This window comes from Equus caballus, chromosome 29 (assembly GCF_041296265.1).
Source record: "Equus caballus isolate H_3958 breed thoroughbred chromosome 29, TB-T2T, whole genome shotgun sequence".
In the NCBI taxonomy this organism is placed as follows: Eukaryota; Metazoa; Chordata; class Mammalia; order Perissodactyla; family Equidae; genus Equus; species Equus caballus.
The window spans coordinates 20,540,121-20,559,569 of NC_091712.1; the positions used below are offsets into that span (position 1 = coordinate 20,540,121).

The following is a 19,449-nucleotide window of genomic DNA, read 5'->3' on the forward strand; positions in this document are numbered from 1 at the left end:
CAATCTCAGAGTATCCAGAGGGAGGAGCCCTTCTGCCTCCCCTTGGCCTCCAGCCCCTTCTCCAGGGCTTCTCAAACTTTAACACACATTTGAGTCACCTGGGGATCTTGTTAATATGCAGTTTCTGCTGGGTAGCCTGGGGTGAGGCCAGAGATTCTGCATTTCTAACAAATTCCCAGGTGATGCTGGTGCTGCTGGCCCAGCTTAATTAGGGAGTGCATTTTGCTTTTCACCTATTGCTACCAGTTATAACGCAGAGGTAGTGAGGTGCCCTGCACTGTGCACACTCGGGCAAAGCCTGGTTGCTCTGTTTGAATGGGCTCGGCTGCCATTACCTTCCTTTGTCGGCAGTTGTGAACTGGCTGCAATTTATTTGGATTTTCTACTTTTCTTATCACACTTCTGTTTTGTGCTTTGTCATGCATGTGTTATAATGGTGGTTTTAAAACTTTCAGTATTGTCTTAATCTGCTGTTCAGGATTTGCTCAGTGATATTTTAGGTTTGGTTTGTCTGTTTTGATCAACTGATTTATTATTATTTTTAGCTTTTATTCTGAAATTCCTATATGAAAAAACTCTATTTGAAGCTCTTTAGCCCCTAGCAGTTTATTTCCCTATTTTGGAGCAATTTCTGGTATGGTGTAATTTTTACTTACTGAATCCCACCCTTACCCTTGCTGTGGCCTTCTGAGGAGCAGGACATTCCATAGTGGAATCTGGTGACAGCCAGGGTCAGTACATGTAACTGTCCTTCCAAAGTGTTTCCTGTTAGTCACTTTCTTCTGTGTGGTCATTGCTCAGAAAACCTTTCTGCTTGTCTGTATGGCACATCTGAAGTATCAGAAGTTTGGAGTTCATTGCCTGGAGAAATCTCCATCTATTCCATCCCATGAGGCAGGCTAGTGTAGATGGTAAGAAACGGGCCTTTGGGAAAGGCAGGCTGCGTTCCCATCCTGTTCTGCTCTTCAGTAGCTGTGTGACACCTGCATACTACAGGGTTTCTCTGGACTTCAGTTTCTTCATCTGGAAAATGAGGATAAGAGCACTTGCTTTCTAGGTCTGTTTGAGGGTTAAATGAAATGATATTTGCAAAGACTTAGACCAATTCCTGGCACTTATTAAGTTTTTAATAAAAAGCAGCTCATATATTAACTAAAAATGTTAACAATATAACATGAAATGTTCAGATATGAGTAGGCTTCTGCTGATTTTGAACCTCAGTGTTCACAGCACTTAGAAGTTAATTAGATTATTTAGCAGTTTATCATCTAAAAGAGGTAATCAAGCAGTAGGCTCGAATTTTGGAAATTCTGGATTGTTCCTGATTTGAAATCATATACTTAGGAAACTGTACCTTGGCTCTTACGACATGTGTAGGAAGATGGAAAGAGTATAAGCATCATCCTCCTCCTCAGGCCCCATTTGTTTTCAAAGCCAGTGGGAATAATGGTATTTTCCTGGAAACTTAGTAGAATATTGTTAAGGAGGTACACAGTCTGTTATTTGCTCTGTTATTTGCACCATAATATTGCGTAATTTTTATTCTTGGACTTAAAGTTCAAGAAATTAAAATAGACCAAGTCATTAACATGACAAAAATACGACAATGGAGCACATTGAGCCTTGATCACAAGTATTTTTCTCTTCATTTTGTAAAGGTACTATTCTGAAGCCACATTTTAGCCACTGAAACATCTTAGTGACAGTTTCTGGTATATTCCCTTCTGCATTTAAAAGTGTCTTCTGGGACCGGCCCCATGGCCGGGTGGTTAAGTTCGCGCGCTCCGCTTCAGTGGCCCAGTGTTTCGCAGGTTCGGATCCTGCGCGTGGCCATGGCACCTCTCATCAGGCCATGCTGAGGCAGCGTCCCACATGCCACAACTAGAAGGACCCACAACTAAAATATACAACCATGTACTGGGGAGATTTGGGGAGAAAAGAAGGGAAAAAAAAGTGTCTTCCAAAAAGTATGTAAAAACTAAATGTCAGGCTTTTAGTACTTTTTTCTACGTAAGTTTTATCTTTAGTGAAACCTGACTTTTTGAAAAGTAAAGTAATAAAGCAAATAATTTGTGTGTGTTTGCAGAGGAGGGAGCAAAGAGAAAGCTTTGGTGTTAAAAAGCTACTAAAACACTTTTCAGAGCTTAAGCTAATAGAAGAGTAAAAATTCATCTTGTGGATACTGAGACAATTTGTGACTTGTTCTGTCCGGTTATGAGGCATAAGAGGAAACTAATAATAAATCTTTCTATATATTTCACGTTTCTAGCTTGAGCATTAAGTACTATTCTGCCCTCCTTGTGCTGAATCTCACATGACTGCTTTGCAGAGGTAGTTCCAATAAATAGACATTTATAAGACTGCCATCATTTTTCCATAAAACTATGGCAGAACAGAAAGTCTCCCACATAAAGCAGAGACAAAAGTAAGTAGTCAAAACTAAAACGTAAATGTGAATATGTTTCTTAGCATTCCTGTAGCTTTTGATGAACTTTGATTGAAGGCTTGGAGAAATGGGTCTGCTCTGGAGGGTTTCATATAGACAACTGCAAACCCAAAAGTCATAGTTGAATCTCTGAGCGTGTGATGGATTTAAAATTATAATCTTTGTATATACGAGGTAAACGTGATCTTTATTAGAATCACAGTTGGTGTTTTATGCTGTTGGTCTACCTTAAATGTTTATATTCCGGCTGAATTTCTGGGCGTAAAACAAAATCATGTTCACCCAGCTGATCTTTGTGGAGAACCGACTGTGCCGTGCCCTGTTGTAAGTGCATGGGTTCATTAGTGAACAACACAAACATTTTTGCCCTTGTGGTGTTTGCATTCTAATGGGAGGAGATAGACAAAAAACGTATTCAGAATAAATTCATGATAAATAATAAAGCCAATTCTATAACTGTTAGATGGTGATAAATGTGGTAGAAGAAAGTGAAAGCAGGGCAGATTCGGGGGAATGAGGAGTCCGCGATTTTGAATCTGGACATCATGGTCGCTTCCTTGGAAAGGTCGCGTTTTTGCACAGATTCTGAAGTAGGTTATCCACGCCCACTTCTACTTAGCTAAGGAAGACAGGGATGGTTTTATTTTGCCCTTTTAATTTTGTTGTACTCTTGTTTTAGCCCTGAGATAGAGATGAGACAGGTACTTACGTCAGTCTGTATAAGTCCAGTGTAAATAGTGGCTTTAGAAAAAATGATGCTCTTTCAACAAGTTTCTCACTTTCTTGTTCTTTTCTTGTTCTTTTTTTTTTGATATTAGCATACAAATGGATACTTCATTAATAGCATTTTTCTTCTGTTATGAAAGCAACAGAGGCAAGAAAATCTGAACCTCTATCAGGGCTTGTTATGAACTTCTAAGCTGCTATATTTTCTCTGTAGTTTGATTCCATGGGAACTTTAAATTTAGTTTTCTAAATAGATTTGTAACTCTCCAAGACAAAAATCCAGCCACCCACTCATGTGATCATTATAAGATTATGAGTCAAGTATAATAGGTTGGTTGTGTTTAGGTCTAGAGCAACAAAAATAGAAGGGCTACAATATGATAAGTGGACTTTTTATAACATGTGTCTGATCCAAGGGATACCTAGAGATTTCACTTGATTTGTCTTGCAATAAATCAAATGAGTGTGTTTTTTCAGGTAACAGAAGCAGTTTGGATATTCATGGCAGACCCCATAATTCTGATATTTTTCTCTGGATAGTAAGAGTAACAAGTCTGGCCAATACCATAAAAAAAATGTAGGGTAAAATGTGGAAGAATTTGCATGTTAAACAGTGCAGGTACACTGGAGATAAATACATAGTGAAAACTGCATCCGTGTTAGTAGCTTTCCACATAATATGCCATTTTTATGTTTGTACCAAGATGTACAAAAATCACTAGCAAAAGTGAATAGTACTTGGTCAGAGCAAGAGATTCTCTCCAATATATAATTTAATATTGGATGTAAATCTAAATAAGAATGGATTTTATCATTAATACATTATGACTGTTACATAAATATATAGCACGTTAAAACTAATTTGGCTGATCTCCACCTACCTGTATGTCTCTTGGAAGTTTCTTTCATAACAGATTATTAACATTGTAATCTTTAGTATAATTGTCCTTTCATGTCTAAGGTACCACCCATCTATATTTACATTATTAAGTTCAATTTGATGCTCATCAGCCATAAGAAAAACTACAACTAAATTCTATGCCAGACATTTACAAATCAAAATTAGTTTATGCTCATTCTTTGTAGACCACATGTGTATCATTTAAAATATATATATATTTCATTGATTTCAATAAAATTATTTTCACAATAGTAATGCCTTATCATTCTAATAAAAATTCGTTCACTCAGGATCTTCATTAACACACAACCAAGTAGATGGTTGAAGCTTCAGTTTACAATGCTGTAGCGCATGGCCATAAACCTTTCTTTTGGTATAAGAATGTCATATTGATAGTTTAAAGCATTCTTCCAAAGTGCTGTTGTAGGCTCTGGTTTTATTGCCTCAATACTTTCTCCACTCATTTAGCCTCTTTTGATTTTTAATTGTATATGTCTGTTTCAGATTCAGAAAGTAGCAATTTTGGGGGGCCATGTTTACGGAATGAAAACTTTTTATGCATCAACTATGAATTAATTTTGAAAGATGTATTTCTTGTTTTCCATATATAAATACCTTTTACAAATCATACACCATTATACATATTCATGCAATAAAAACAAGAAAATATGAAAATAGAGCAATGAAGACACTCAACATAATTACATGGATAATGAATCAATAATGTCAACAGACTTAGGGGTCACTTGGGGAAAAGATGTCTTATATGTCTAAATTCTCCTGTATAAATAAAGGCTGAGAATTTGCATATAGATTTTTTTTAAATCTTTCTTTTTAAGATAAAAATAAAAGCATTTTGGCGTTTAGTTAACATGAATATTTTCTTAAATGTAAAGTTTTAAATAGAAACTTTACTAGCATCATTTTATTGACACCGTAAATGGGCTATATTTCTTTAGCTGAAATGAATGAACCTTTATATAAAATTACATACAACACATTTGCCTACTTCCAGGAAGCAATTACTAATTAAATGCACAAAAGTAACTAAAAATAATATGCCTTTCTAATTATCTTATCCAATTGACATTTTTTTTATGAGAACTTCAACTAATGGGGATTGATACACATGGTTTTATTCTTTGCAGAATTTGCATGCAAAGTCACTTTGAAAATTCTTATGAAATTAAGAAATACAGATAAATACCTATTTACATGTCTGATTTGAATAGAAACACTTTTGTTTTCAAAGTTAGTAAGCATAACTTTAGTTCACTGCCTGAATTCCAAATTAATGAACTCTAAAATGATATTTTAGTGTGCTTTTTTGGCTTTTATTTACATTTCATCATTGTGTTTGATTTCCTTAGTCTTGAATCAACAATCCTAAGAGAGATGCTCAGCGTCTGTTGCCCAGACCTCCTGTGTGCGTCATCTTCCTTAAGTCGAGTTTAGACTTCTCAGAGGTTCTACACAGAGTGAATTTGGAGATCGCCAGATTTGACCTCTGCCACTTTTTGTAGCTGGACTGCGTATGCCACAAGCATAGATAGTCATCACTGTCTAAAGTGTGGGGCAGCTTGGAATGGGGTGAAAGTTTCTGTGAAGTTACCGATCACAGCCATAAACGGACAGCGGAGCAACTGACTACCTGAGTTCGTGTTTTATCTGCATTCTTTTGATAAGATGATAGGTAGAATGGAAAGAATGCAGACCTTTATTAGGACAGACGGGCTTTTGAATACCAATTAAGCTGCACTCCAGATCTGTGACCTCTGGGAGATTACTTAGCCTTTCCTCATCTCAGTTTTCTCATCTGTAAAGTGAAGATAATAATGCCTTTCTTGCAGGGATGTTCTGAGGATTAGTAATGGTGGGTGTAACCCACGTAACACATGCCTGCCACATAGAGAGACCTCACTGTGTCATCATCATCATTATTTTTCCAAAGACCTATTGTCTGTGATTTAAATGTGTGCTATGTAGGTTATAATCTCTGCTTCTCTCTAGCATTAACAAGCACAACTGAAAAACTGAAAACAAACTTTGGAGTAACCTATTTACATACATATGTACTAAAGTATTTCCTCAATTGTGGTAAAAATGTATATATTGAAGGAGAAATGAATGCATCCCATTGCAGAGGCACACAAGTGAACCTAAGTCTGTTTGCACCCCTAAACTGACTGCAGTGTAAATAGATTTTGTATTCTAGATACAAACCAGCCAACTGAAAATGTTCTGAACTTATTCCTAACCAGAGAAGAAAGATACAGGAGTGTGGCTCTAAGTTGTGGTCTTAAGGTCAAGATGTAAAGAGGAGAAACTAGAACTTCACCACTGTGGATGGCAGAAGGACCCAAGGCTCTGTTAGGGAAAATGCTGTTTGTAAGGCCCACGGACAATTGTGTAGGGACGATGATTGAAATGGTCCTCCTATTTTAACCTGTTTGTGAGGACACTCCTACCTTTGAAGATGATGACCTTAAATAACCTCATCTAGAGGAAAAATTTCCAAATAAAATCATTTACCACTGAACATGCTTGGCACTCTCCATGAGTGTGCAGTGAAGCAAGCTCACCAGTCAGAGTTTAATTATATAAGGGCTGTATTGAATATAGTCAAGTTTAAGGGTATCACATTAGAGACAGCGTACTTTTCCCCACTAATTCAAACATACCTAGTTTTTTCCTCCTGAGTTAAAATAAATCGTTGTGTTTTTTCTGGCGTAGGTAGTAGAAGAAAGGGAAAAAAAAAAGATGCAGAGTCTCACTCAGCAAAGGATCGCACACTCTGGGAAGCACTCCAGAGCTGGCACCTGCCAATTCACCTCACCCCTCTCCGTCCAGGTGGCTGGGGGGGTCATGGCAGGCCAAGACACATTATTTAAGTTTTAGTGTTTTGTTTTGTTTGCTTCCATTTTTTTCTTCAAGCATATATAGTTGAGTGTGTGTCATCTGTACATAGAATACTGCTCCGTTGTAATACCACTGGTTTTTCTTGTTTGTTTTCTGTTTATTTTAAAGAGTGAGTTTTAGAACTTACTCTAAATATTTTTTGTACTTCAGAGTAGGTAAAATACATCAGCCCCTACGTGGTACCTGGCATTTCATAGACAGTCAATGCTTCTCACTTTCCTCCTCTCCCTCAGAGCCCTCGTCTTTTCTTGCAGTCTCCAGTTTTCCTGTGATGTGACTACATTCACACGGGCTCCCCAGCCCTGGCCTCTCTGTTACGTTGCAGTCCTCAGCTGAGTTTAGGTAGATAGATTCCCTTCCCTTAAACTCACTCTTCAGAGCTGAATTCATCACCTTCCCTTCTGCTTCTCTTTATCTGAAGAGCCAAGAGAGACAAGTTCAAATGTGTGCTCCACCAGCTTCTCTTAGTGACCTTGAGCGGTACCTAACCATGGCATCCAGGCATTCTAGGAGCAGATGCTTTTTCCTTTAACCTCCACTCCTTTGGTTCATTCAACAAATACTTTTACCTCCATAACAGCATAATTATTGAATATGATTTAAATAAATGAAACAAACTGATGAATGCCTACAGTTTGCCAGCTAGGGAAACAGTTGATGAAGAAGTGCATGACGTCCCTGTTTTCACAGAGTTCACAGTCTCTTGGAGGATAAAGACAAGTAAACAATAACAATAGAGTGCACAAGTACAGGGAAGACGTGAACTCGGTGCCCAGCCCAAATCTAAAGTGTCAGGGAAGATCCCCTAAGCTGTATCTAAGCAGAGTCCTAAACAACAAGCAAGCATTAGCACGTGAAGAGAGGATAGGAGTGTCCTTGCCAAAGCAAAAAGCATGTGACAGGGACCCAACAACACAGAAGAGAACCTGCCACATTTCAGGAAGTAGGAGAACTCTCAAGTAGCTGGAATGTGCAGTGCAAAGGAAGGAATGGCACAAATTAAGATTAGAGATATAAGTGTAGCTCACAACATGGATCTGTATAAACCTATCATAGAGTTTACATTTGATTGTGTGCACAGCAGAGGAAGAATGAGAGGCGCTGGTGAGAAATGACAGAAGCCTAAACCAGGATGGCGGAGACAGGAGCGAGCAGTAGCTGGAGGAGAGAGTAGAGTTAAGTGAAGCTTTCTTTGAGTTTTTGTTGTTGTTGTTCTTGTTTTAAGGTAGGAGAGAGTTTATTAATTTTAAGCGCTGATGGGAAGGAGCCAGAAGCAAGAGAGACCTTGGGAGATATACCTCTAAAGAAGGTATGTACAGGGGCCGGCCTGGTAACGCAGCGTTCAGTGCACGCGTTCCGCTTCGGTGGCCTGGGGTTCAAGGGTTCAGATCCCGGGTGTGGACATGGCACCGCTTATCAAGCCATGCTGTGGTAGGCATCCCACATATAAAGTAGAGGAAGATGGGCACAGTTGTTAGCTCAGGGCCAGTCTTCCTCAGCAAAAAGAGGAGGATTGGCAGTAGATGTTAGCTCAGGGCTAATCTTCCTCTAAAAAAAAAAGAAGATATGAGCTAGGTGAGTCTAGATGCATACATTTATAAAAATGATTCTGAAGACATTGCACATGTTGGCTTCTAAGTTCTCTGAAGTAGTTGAGGTCGTCTACTGAGCTTGAGGTGGTGATAGTAACACTAGAAGTTTGGCTCATTCAGCAGATTTTTATTGAGGACTTACTTTATGGAGTTGGTAAATGACGTAATATGATTCCTGCCCTCACTGTGCCTCCTGGTGGGAGAGACAGACCATTAAATAATGTATTATCCAATTATTTAATTATATGTATATATACATATTTTTTTTTTCATGAGGAACATTGGCCCTGAGCTAACATCTGTTGCCAATCTTCCTCTTTTTGCTTGAGGAAGATCGTCGCTGAGCTAACATCTCTGTCAGTCTCCCTCTGTTTTGTATTTGGGACGTTGCCACAGCATGGCTTGATGAGCAGTGTGTAGGTCCACACCCAGAATCCTAACCTGTGAACCCTGGGCTGCTGAAGTGGAGTGCATGAACTCAACCACCACACCACTGGTCTGGCCCCTGTTTAATTATGATATTTAAATAGTGTGGGGAAGATGTACAGGATGCTCTGATAACATAAAAATGAGAAACATGCTCTACAGGCTCAGGAGAGACTTTCTGGAGGAAGAGCTGTTTGAGCTGAGCTCCGAAGACGCATCAGAATTACCTGGGGCTTCAGGTGAAGGGGAGAGCTTGAGTAAATGCTTTGGGGCAGGAGGACGAGGCAGGGATCAGATCACGCAGAGCCTCATAAACCATGTAAAGATTTTAATCTTTTGTGGAAGAGCCATTGGAAACTATATTTCCAAGAATGTTAAGCGAGGGAATGACAAGATCAGAATAGCGCCTTAAAAAGATGTCTGGCTGCTGGGTGATGGCGGATTCAAGTGGCTGATGAGCAGATGTGGGACAGCCATTAGGAGGCTGTTCCAGGAAAGGAGGCAAAAATGGTGTATCTTGGACTAGTGTGGCACCAGTGTCAGTCAAGAATCATAGATCTGAAGGATATTTAGGAGGTAAAATTGGCAGCCTTTGACAACTGTTTGATTATAGGAGTACATGAGAGAAGTAACAAGAAGGCTCCCAGGTGTGAGGACAGAAGAGAATGGAGGACTGAAATTAACAATATGAGGGTCTAAGAAATAGAATTGATAAGGAAAACATAGAATAATTGCTGGAGAGTATGAATGTATGTCATTACTGCTCCAGGATTGTATGGTTTTTCTGTTCTCAGTAGTCCAGATGTTGAAGTAGAGAGGGGCTACTGGACTGCTCTTAGACTGGAAGTTTCCTTGGAAGTGTGATGAAAGGACAATGCATTAGAAATTTGAGGATATTAGGAAAATAGTGGGAGAATTATGGCCATGGAAGTGAAGACATGAAGGGCTGTTAGATAGAAAGAAAGAAAGAAAAGCACATGAGGTCCTTATGATAATAGGTGACGGAGGGATAACTGAGTGACAGATCTAAAAGGATCAGAGGTTGAAATCATAGTGGAAAGTTTGAATTTAATATTTTAGGAGTGAAATAGCTCCTAGTGACGGCAAAGTCTAGGTTTACCCACTAAGTGGTCAAAGTGAAGTAGAAGGGACGGTCACTAGGGGTCAGGAATTCAGGGAAGGAAGAGGCTGGCCTTCTGAAGGGTGGTATTCACATGGATGTTGAGGTTACCCAAGAGGCTGGCAGGACTGAGGTGCAGAGAATGACAAGAGCCAGGTGCTAAGGTCTTAGAGCGGCGGTTCTCGACAGGGACAGTACTGCCCACTGGGGAGAATTATGGACATTTGTACGAGTACTTTTTTAAAATATCAAAATAGCTGAGAGGACCAGGGACATAGACTTGACATCTCTAGGGAGCAAAAATCTGACCTGCACCCCACATCACTTCCAGATGTGTGCTAGACGTTCATGGACTGAATAGATGACTCAAGCTGTGCTGAGGTTTCCAGATAAGAGATCTGCCTTCTGTGACACTGAAGCACTGTCCCATGCCATAGGGAATTATTTTTGTACCACCCTTATGTGCAAAGTACAGGTCATTTGCAGCAGTATTATTTTCTTCAATTTGATGGTCTTGACACGTTATTCCTTTTTCAATGCAGGCTCTTTCCCTCTTTGTTTATCCTATTCCAGTAAGTCTCATCTGTTCCTTCTGTCCAGTTGCTAGTCCTTATTCTGATGTTCACCTGTACCCTTGGGCTTTCATTTTCCTGTCCTTTCTTGTACAGAATGGTTCCTGGTCTTTTTGTTACTTTTAAATCCAAACTTATTTATTATAAATAGGTGCAAACATCTGACATCATTTTCTCTAGTCATGCCCAGGTATTTACATATTGAAATACAAATTGTTTTATTATAAATTATTCTTTTTCATATGTTACAGTTAGGGCATTATTTTAATTGGAGGGAGGAATTATATGTACTAATAAGCTATATTAGCTATGATTCTATTTCAGGATATAAATGAGATGTTATGAAGTATTGATTATAAAAAGGGAGCGTTGAGAACCACTGTCTTAGAGAAGCAGGGGACGGTGTGAGAGAATTGGTACTTTGAAGCAGTGCGAGGACAGGAAAAGGGTGTACTGAGTGACCAGCAGGGGGACAGGTCTTTTTTTCACAAAGTGAGGGGCGTTAGAGCAAGGAAGGCTCAGTCCCCAGCTCCTGCCTGTTCATCTTTGCTCACACTTTCCCTCTGCCCAGCATGCCCACACTGCTCTTCTCTGTCCACTGGTATGTTCTTCATTGTCCAGCCTAAAACCTTATTCGTTTCAAAGCTCAGAAGAGGAAGTTGGCAAGAGAATGACACTCAGATGCCTGGATTCTGTGCTAGGCACTATGTATAAGTTTTCGTTTATTCCTCTCAGGAAGGGAACATAATTACTTTTATTTACTTATTTCATAATTACTTTTAGAATTAGAATGAAGCCTAATCAAGCTCAAATATTTTATTGAGTGTCTCAGTCTGTTCAGGCTGCTATAACAAAATACTGCAGACTGGGAGGCTTATAAACAACAGAAATTTATTTCTCACAGTTCTGGAGCCTGGAAGTCAGAGATGAGGGTGGCAGCATGGTGGGGTGAGGGCCCTCTTCCGGGTCACAGGCTTCTCCTTGCTCAAGTGGCTAGGGAGCTCTGTGAGATCTCTTTTATTTGTTTACTAATGGTTTTGTTTTGTCTTTGCTGAGGAAGATTTTCTCTGAGCTAACATCCACTGCCAGTCTTCCTCTTTTTTTTTTTTTTTTTTTTGTATGTGAGCCACCACCACAGCATGGCCACTAACAGATGAGTGGTGTAGGTCCACACCCTGGAACCGAACCCAGACTGCCAAATCAGAGCACACTGAACTTAACCACTAGGCCACTGGACTGGCCTGAGATCTCTTTTGTAAGAGCACTAATCCCAGTTGTGAAGCTCCACCCCTTTGACCTACTCACCTCCCCAAAGCCAAACCCTCTAATGCCATCACACTGGGCTGTAGCATCCCAGCATGTGACTTTGAAGGGGGGCACACACATTCAGATTGTAGCATCCAGTATCAGCAGATGGGGGAGTCATGAAGATGGGAATGCAGCTCACGGCAGTCTGGCCCCAGGGCTTGTGTTCTGCCCACTGCAAGACACCATCATTAAGGAGACCCTGGTGGCAGAGCTGTGAGAAGCTGGCCATTTGGGGTTTGTGCCCCTCTGACTTTTGATTTCAGACTCATATTTGAAACTGCTCTTTGTTTTTCATCCCCAGTCTCTTAATGATTTAGTCTGACTCTCTCAACCCAGTTTCTTTCTTTGAAAGCAGAGTTCACTTACCATCTTTTTTTTTTTTTTTAAAGATTTTATTTTTTCCTTTTTCTCCCCAAAGCCCCTCCGGTACATAGTTGTATATTCTTCGTTGTGGGTCCTTCTAGTTGTGGTATGTGGGACGCTGCCTCAGCGTGGTTTGATGAGCTGTGCCATGTCCGTGCCCAGGATTCGAACCAACGAAAGACTGGGCCGCCTGCAGCAGAGTGCGCGAACTCAACCACTCGACAACGGGGCCAGCCCCACACTTACCATCTTTTATTCTCCGCCGCATTTACTATATGCCTTGTTCATTATAGGTGTTTGGTATGTATGTGTTGATTGATTTAAATATGTAAGGTCTGTGCAAGTGTTCCAGTGCTTAAGAGAGGGTCTTGACAAATGTAAATGTGCTGGTGGTTTTGCATATTTAAAATGCATAATTAGATTTGCAGCTAAAATAAAATCAAGGTTCCAAGATTTTCTTTTATTAAGATCTAAAAACATTTGAAACTGAAATTATCACTTCCCAGACTGTGCAATTTAATTTTTTAGATGCACGTATTTTTTAAGTTCTTCTGCATACCGTTACTTGGTAATGTGCTCAGATACTCATGAGGTGTTTCATTTAAAACGTAAATGTTTTTAATCTTTTTAATGGAAAGGTGGAGATTTAAAAAGTGAAAAATCAACAAAAGAACTCCACCCTCTCATGGGCAGCTTAACTAGAGAGAACCTCTTTACTTGTGATGCATGTAAAGTTGGATACATGTTTTCAGTCTGTCTTATGGATTCATGTCAATTCCAGAAATATTTATATGGTGTTTTGCTGAGTAATGAGTTTGTATTATCCTGTTTTTTCAGGTCCTGTAGGAGTAGGTTTGAATGAACTGAAACGAAAGCTGCTGATCAGCGACACACAACACTACGGTGTGACAGTGCCCCGTAAGTTTTGTACTATTCGACGCTGTTACGATTGCCCTAATAATGACTGCTAGCACTTACACAGCATGTGTGATGCCTAGCAATGTTCTGAGCATTCACCGTCGAGACCTCAGAACAGCCCTATGAAGGATGTAGTGACATTATCTACGTTTCACCGAGGGGGAAACGGAGACAAAAGAGTTAGGGATTTGCCCTGGATCACACAGATCATTGGCAGGATATCTGTTAATCTCAGCTTCCCTACTCTCAGATTTTTATGGTGAATTTTAATATACATATGACATCAAATTATTATTTATAAGTTTTCTTCTAAATAAAAGTCTATTCTGTTTCGTAAAATAAGTGCCAATGTTTTTCAGAGTTTTTCACCAGCTTTAAGGTTAGAAGGACCATACCACTGAAGGAGCTGGGGGAGGCTTGTTACAGTATAAACCTTTCTTAATTACTTTTTATATGTAGGAATTGGCAGATAGTGTTAAATGGGCCTTTCGTGGCCATATAATCCAAATAGGGGAAGCTTCTTTTCAGTACACAGAATTAGGTCTATTTTTAGAAAAGTAGTTTTCATGGGCATGCTTACAAATGAAATGTGATGCTGGAAGCATTTTGATCTCCAGAATAAATGCCATTTGACTACTTAATATGTTGATGTTAGAAAGTCATCTAAAAGAGTAAATTGAAATGTTGGCTTTTTCAAGTGGTTTTAGTACTATTTAAAAACATCGTTTGTATATTGCCCTTAGCAGTGTTCTCTAGTTTTGGAAGAGTTCAGCTTTATTTTAAAATTATAATTTTCTATTACTTCAAGTTACTCCTTGTTACTACCTTTTTCCAAATCATTGTTTGTAATCATTTTCAACCGTAAGTTATAGGACTGTGCTGGTTTCCACCAACAGAGATGAAAGGAAAGGAAAATGTGGAATTAAACATTTCTTTCTTTCTTTTTTACTTTAATTATTCACTTCTCTTATAAAAGCTGAATTGCAATATACAGGTAATTAGAAAATTTTACAAAAAACTGTTCAGCTTACAGGTGAGCAATTACAAAAGAGGATGGAAAAAACAGATTACAAAGGAAAATAATGCATTTATTGATTTTCTTCTGTGTGTTCATCTTTTATTTGCCTGAAGTTATTTTGTGCTATCATGTATAAGATGGGCACTATCTCTGGTTCACAGAGAAGGAAACGAAGGTAGAAAGAATATTTTGACTTCATCAGAATTCCGTAAGCGATAGCTGCCCTTGCCTTCGGAACCAGGTTTTATGATACCAGTTTTCATGCTCCTCCTCCTGTCTAACACTAGACAAATCCTCTCAAACTGCACATTCTCTTTATTGCAGCCCAGTTGGCCCATCTTCCTTTTGAAGATGATAAATATCAATAAGACTGTCTGTCAAACATAACCCTCCATGATAGGCTTTTTTTTTTCAGATTTTTTTTCCTTTTTGCTAAGAAAGATTAGCCCTGAGCTAACATCTGTTGCCAGTCTTCCCCCTTTTTTTTCTTCCTCAAAGCCCCAATACATAGTTGTGTATCCTCGTTGTAAGTCCTTCTAGTTCTACGTGGGAGGCTGCCACAGCATGGCTTGGTGAGTGGTGTGTAGGTCCACACCCGGGATCTGAACTGGCAAACCCCAGGCCGCTGAAGCAAAGTGCACGAACTTAACCACTATGCCGCTGGGACGGCCTCAATTCATCATAGTTTTGATATTACTCAAGGACCCAGGGCCAGGTACTTTGGGCTTAATTCATCCAACTATTAAAATGATATTTCCCTCTGAAGTTTTTACAGAAATTGACAACATCCAGAAAGTTTCTGGGGCTGGGACTCTCCAAAGAAATTCCCAAAGTAGTAATTTTCCACTCTGATTCACTTTTAAACAGGCGTTCATATCAAAAGATTCCCATATAGCAGTGCTTTCCAGACTTGCTTGATAAAAGGAATCTCTTGGGGTTCTTTGAAAAGATTCCAAGGCCTTCCAGAGAGATTCTCCTTCGGGAGACCTGACAGAATGCCTGAAAATCTGGATTTACAGCTTCATGCGCGTGATTCATCATCAAGCATGTTTGGAAAACACAGCCATAGCATCAACTCTGGACGATTTAATTAATTAAAGAAGAATACATTCTAAGATCAATTTCAGAATTTTAGATTGTTTTCCTTTATAAAATACTTTAGAGTTTTGATTATTGGGAGAAAAATTATTGCTTTGGTTGTATCACCAGTATTCTGCTTGATGTTTAACTCTCTAATTCTCCTTTCTAAAACTTGTACTAAATATCCAGCAGAATGAGTCAGTTGAAAAAGATGTGGAGCAGTGGAACTCTCACACATTCCTGGTGGGAGTGTAAGTTGATGCAACCACTTTGGAAAACTGAGTGGCAATATTTACTAAAGCTGAGCAAACACATACCTTATAACCCAGGGATTCCACCCCCGTACACACCCGACAGAAATGCATATGACATGTACTCAGATATTCTTGGAAGCCTTCATAAGAGCTCAAAACTGGAAACTACTCGAGTGCCCGTGAGTAGCAGATTGGATAAGTCAATGACGGAATACCGCAGTGCGGAACGAACCATCTGTTACTGCACGCAGCAGCACGAACCAACCCCACAACATCATGGTGAGCGAACGGAGGGGGACACGAAAGGGAACATGCAGTATGACTCCATTCTTATACACACAGTAAAAGCGATGCTGATGTCTGCTGTTGAAAATCTTGAGGAAATGGATCGGCAGGGTGATTCTGGAGTGCTGGCGATTTTCTGCTTCTTGCTAGAGTGCTGGGTTACATGGGTGTATTCAATCTGTGACAGTTCGTCAAACTTACACGTGAACTTTTCTGTCTGTATATCATACTTCAGGTTTTTAAATGTTAAAAAGAAATACTGGGTAGTTTAGTTAATTGTGGTTTGCTGATATTGATTTCCTGGTGTCGATATGTGCTATAGTCATGGAAGATGTTACCATTGGAGCAAGCCGATGGTTACACGGGACCTCTCTGTGCTATTTTTGAAACTTCTTGTAAATCTATAATTATTTCAGTTTTTAAAAACTATTAAAAAGGATGCTAAATCAGGTAAATGCTATTGCTCTTGGGCTAAAATGGCTGAACAAATGACATGATCTTTTAAAATTATCCGTATAGCCATATTAAACATTCAAACTTGCTTTTAAAGAAAGTGGTGGCTGGGGCTGGCCTGGTTGCGTAGTGGTTAAGTTCACACATTCTGCTTCAGCAGCCTGGGGTTTGCGAGTTTTGATCCTAGGCATGGACCTACATACTGCTCATCAAGCCATGCCATGGCAGCATCCCACATACGAAATGGAGGAGGATTGGCACAGATGTTAGCTCAGGGCCAATCTTCCTCATCCAAAAAACAAAAAAAAGTGGTGGCCAAAGCCCCTGTTTCTGCCTCTTTGCTTCTCTATGGGTAATTTCATCCTTGATACGCAGCATCAACATTGTTTATCATCATAGGCTGCAAGTTGTCATAGGCCATAGGCTATCATCAGTAAAGCTAAATGACTGTTAACATAACCAGTCTTTCAAAAGAAGCTCTCAGTAAATTTAAGTAGTAAACAAAAAGTATTGCAGAAGATACCAAATACCTAATGGATTCCGAAATCTTTGCAGTCTGGAATTTGGGCACTCGGTGAACCCCAGCTGTTAATCACTTTCTGTGGTTTCTCATGAACGCATATATCACAGTTATGTGCTTTCATAGATTTCGGAGTACTCATGTTCTAGAACACTTCTTTGTCCCTGGGATGCCTCAGTTGAGATTTCTAAAAATATACATACGGTCAGGCGTTGCTTAACAATCAGGATACAGTCTGAGAAATGTGTGGTTAGGCGATTTCATCGCTGTGTGAACATCGTAGAGTGCACTTACACAAACCTGGATGGTATAGCCTCCTACACACCTAGGCTGTGTGGTACTAATCTGATGGGACCACCAGTATATCTGCGGTCTGTCATTGACTAAAATGTTGTAAACTAGGGTCCAAGTTAAAAAATTTTTTTCCTATCTCACCATGGCGGTTATTCTGGGATTTTGCAAGGGAAGGGAAAGAGGGTAGAGTTTGTCTCGTATTGTCTGATGTTTGTCTTACGCTGTGAACACAGTGGGTACTCAGTGAACTAAGGCGAGGTAGTGGCCTGCATTGTGGTTAGTGTGCCCATCTTTCCCTTTGAATTCCCTTCTCATGAGGATTTTCAGATCCCTTATTCAGGATTCCTCACCGTTAATGAGTTTGTGAGATTCCTGTGGTACCTCATTGCAAGTAGACACTAAAATCAGTAAAATGACGTCAGACCTGGATAAGTCTGGTTGATCATGATAAGCAAACAATTCGATTGTAGACATGTTACCTTTTAAATGTGTTTGGTAGCATCATAAATGTCTTGTTCACTTGACATGGTTCTAAATATCTTTAACCCTCCCAAGTGGACTCCATGTGTCAGAGCAGTGATCCTTAAAGTGTTGTTCCAAATTTTCAAAGGGTTCTGCCATTACAATTGAGTAAAGACAACCTTTTCTCAGTTCATGAGAAACAAGTTAATACACATAAAATTCTCAGTTTTGATTTGCAGCAATACGTTTTTCTTAAGTCTACTATTTGCTAAAAGAACACCAAAAAACAACAACAAAGTTAAGTGATAAATGAATGTTAATCCTAAACTCCAAAGCAAGGCAGCACACTAATTTAATATTCTTGGATGCATGTTATGTTATATACACTTTCATATTCATATTCTTGGATGCATGCATATACACTTAGGTCTATTTTTCTGCTGTGAAATTCATTCTTAGCTTTTATGGTAGAATTAAATTTATCAGTACTTCATGCTGTTCCTGCAAAGGATGTGACATTCCATAAACGACAGCATGACCTCTTGGTGCTCCACCCATAGAAGTATGAAAAACTGTTCCAGGAGATCCGAATGTTGTATTAAAATATGTTTGCTACCTAAAGAGAAGGGAATTAAAATTTTGGATATAATTTAAATTAATTGGGTTTTATAAATCCATTACTTTTTGTATTGCATTACTTTTTTCCCACTTTCCATATTTTTCTTTTTATAACATTATTGAAATATAATTGAAATAAACTACACATATTTAAAATGTACAATTAGATCAGTTTTAACATATATATACACAAGTGAAAACACCACAGTCAACATAATGAATATTTCCATCTCCTCAGAAAATTTTCTCTTGTGCCCTTGGTAATCCATCCATTCACCCCTGTCCCCAAGCAACCACTAATCTGCATTTTGTCACTATAGATTAGTTTGAATCATGTGGCATTTTGTGTAAATAGAATTGCACATTATGTTCCAAATTATCTTTTGCCTGCCTTTTTTGACTCAGCATGATGAGTTTGAAATTCACTCATGTTGTTTCACAGATCAATAATTCATCCCTTTTCATTGCTGAGTAGTATTCCGTTGTATGGAAATACTACAGTTTGTTTATCCATCCATTTCCCTGGAGATGGATACCTGGGGGATTTTCCTCCATTTTTGACTACTACAAATGAAGCTACTATGAAGTTTGTATTCAACTCCTTTGATAGACATCTATTTTTGTTTCTCTTGGGTAAATTAAGTAGCAGTAGAATCACTGGGTCATATGATTGGTTTGTATTTAATTTTTTAAGAAACTACCAAACTGTTTTCAAAAGTAGTTACACCATTTTACAGCCCACTAGCAGTGTGTGTAAGATCCAGTTGCTACACAGCATTGCCAACACTTGGTATAGTCAGTTTGTAAAATTTTTCTCAGTGTAATATGTGTCTAGGGGTATCTCATTGTACTTCAGTGTGTATGTAATTGATGACTAATGATGCCATTCTGTGGACTCAGCCATTTATATATCTTCTTTGGTGAACTGTCTATTCAAATCTTTTGCTGATTTTTAAAAATTAGGTTGTCTCATTTTTGAGTTTTGAGAGTTCTTTACGTATTCTGGACGTGCATCCTTTATCTGATAATTGTGTTACAAATATTTTCTTCCAGTGTGGCTTGCCTTTTCACTTTCTTAATGGTGTCTTTCAAAAAGCAAACATTTTTAATTTTAACAGAATCTAGTTTATCAGGTTTTTCTTTTATGTTTTGTGCTTTTTTGTGTTCTATCTAA

The 19,449-nt window shown here is 39.0% G+C and overlaps 1 protein-coding gene across 5 annotated transcripts in view; it reads left to right on the forward strand.

The window, feature by feature from the left end:
* The window catches only part of MPP7 (MAGUK p55 scaffold protein 7), a 242,308-nt gene that overhangs the window by 211,721 nt on the left and 11,138 nt on the right, over positions 1 to 19,449 (forward strand). For all 5 annotated transcript variants that reach the window (XM_070254737.1, XM_023632090.2, XM_070254736.1 and 2 more), the window contains one exon: positions 13,211 to 13,291. In XM_070254737.1, the coding sequence (XP_070110838.1) occupies positions 13,211 to 13,291 (81 nt within the window). The remainder of the gene's footprint in view (positions 1 to 13,210; positions 13,292 to 19,449) is intronic.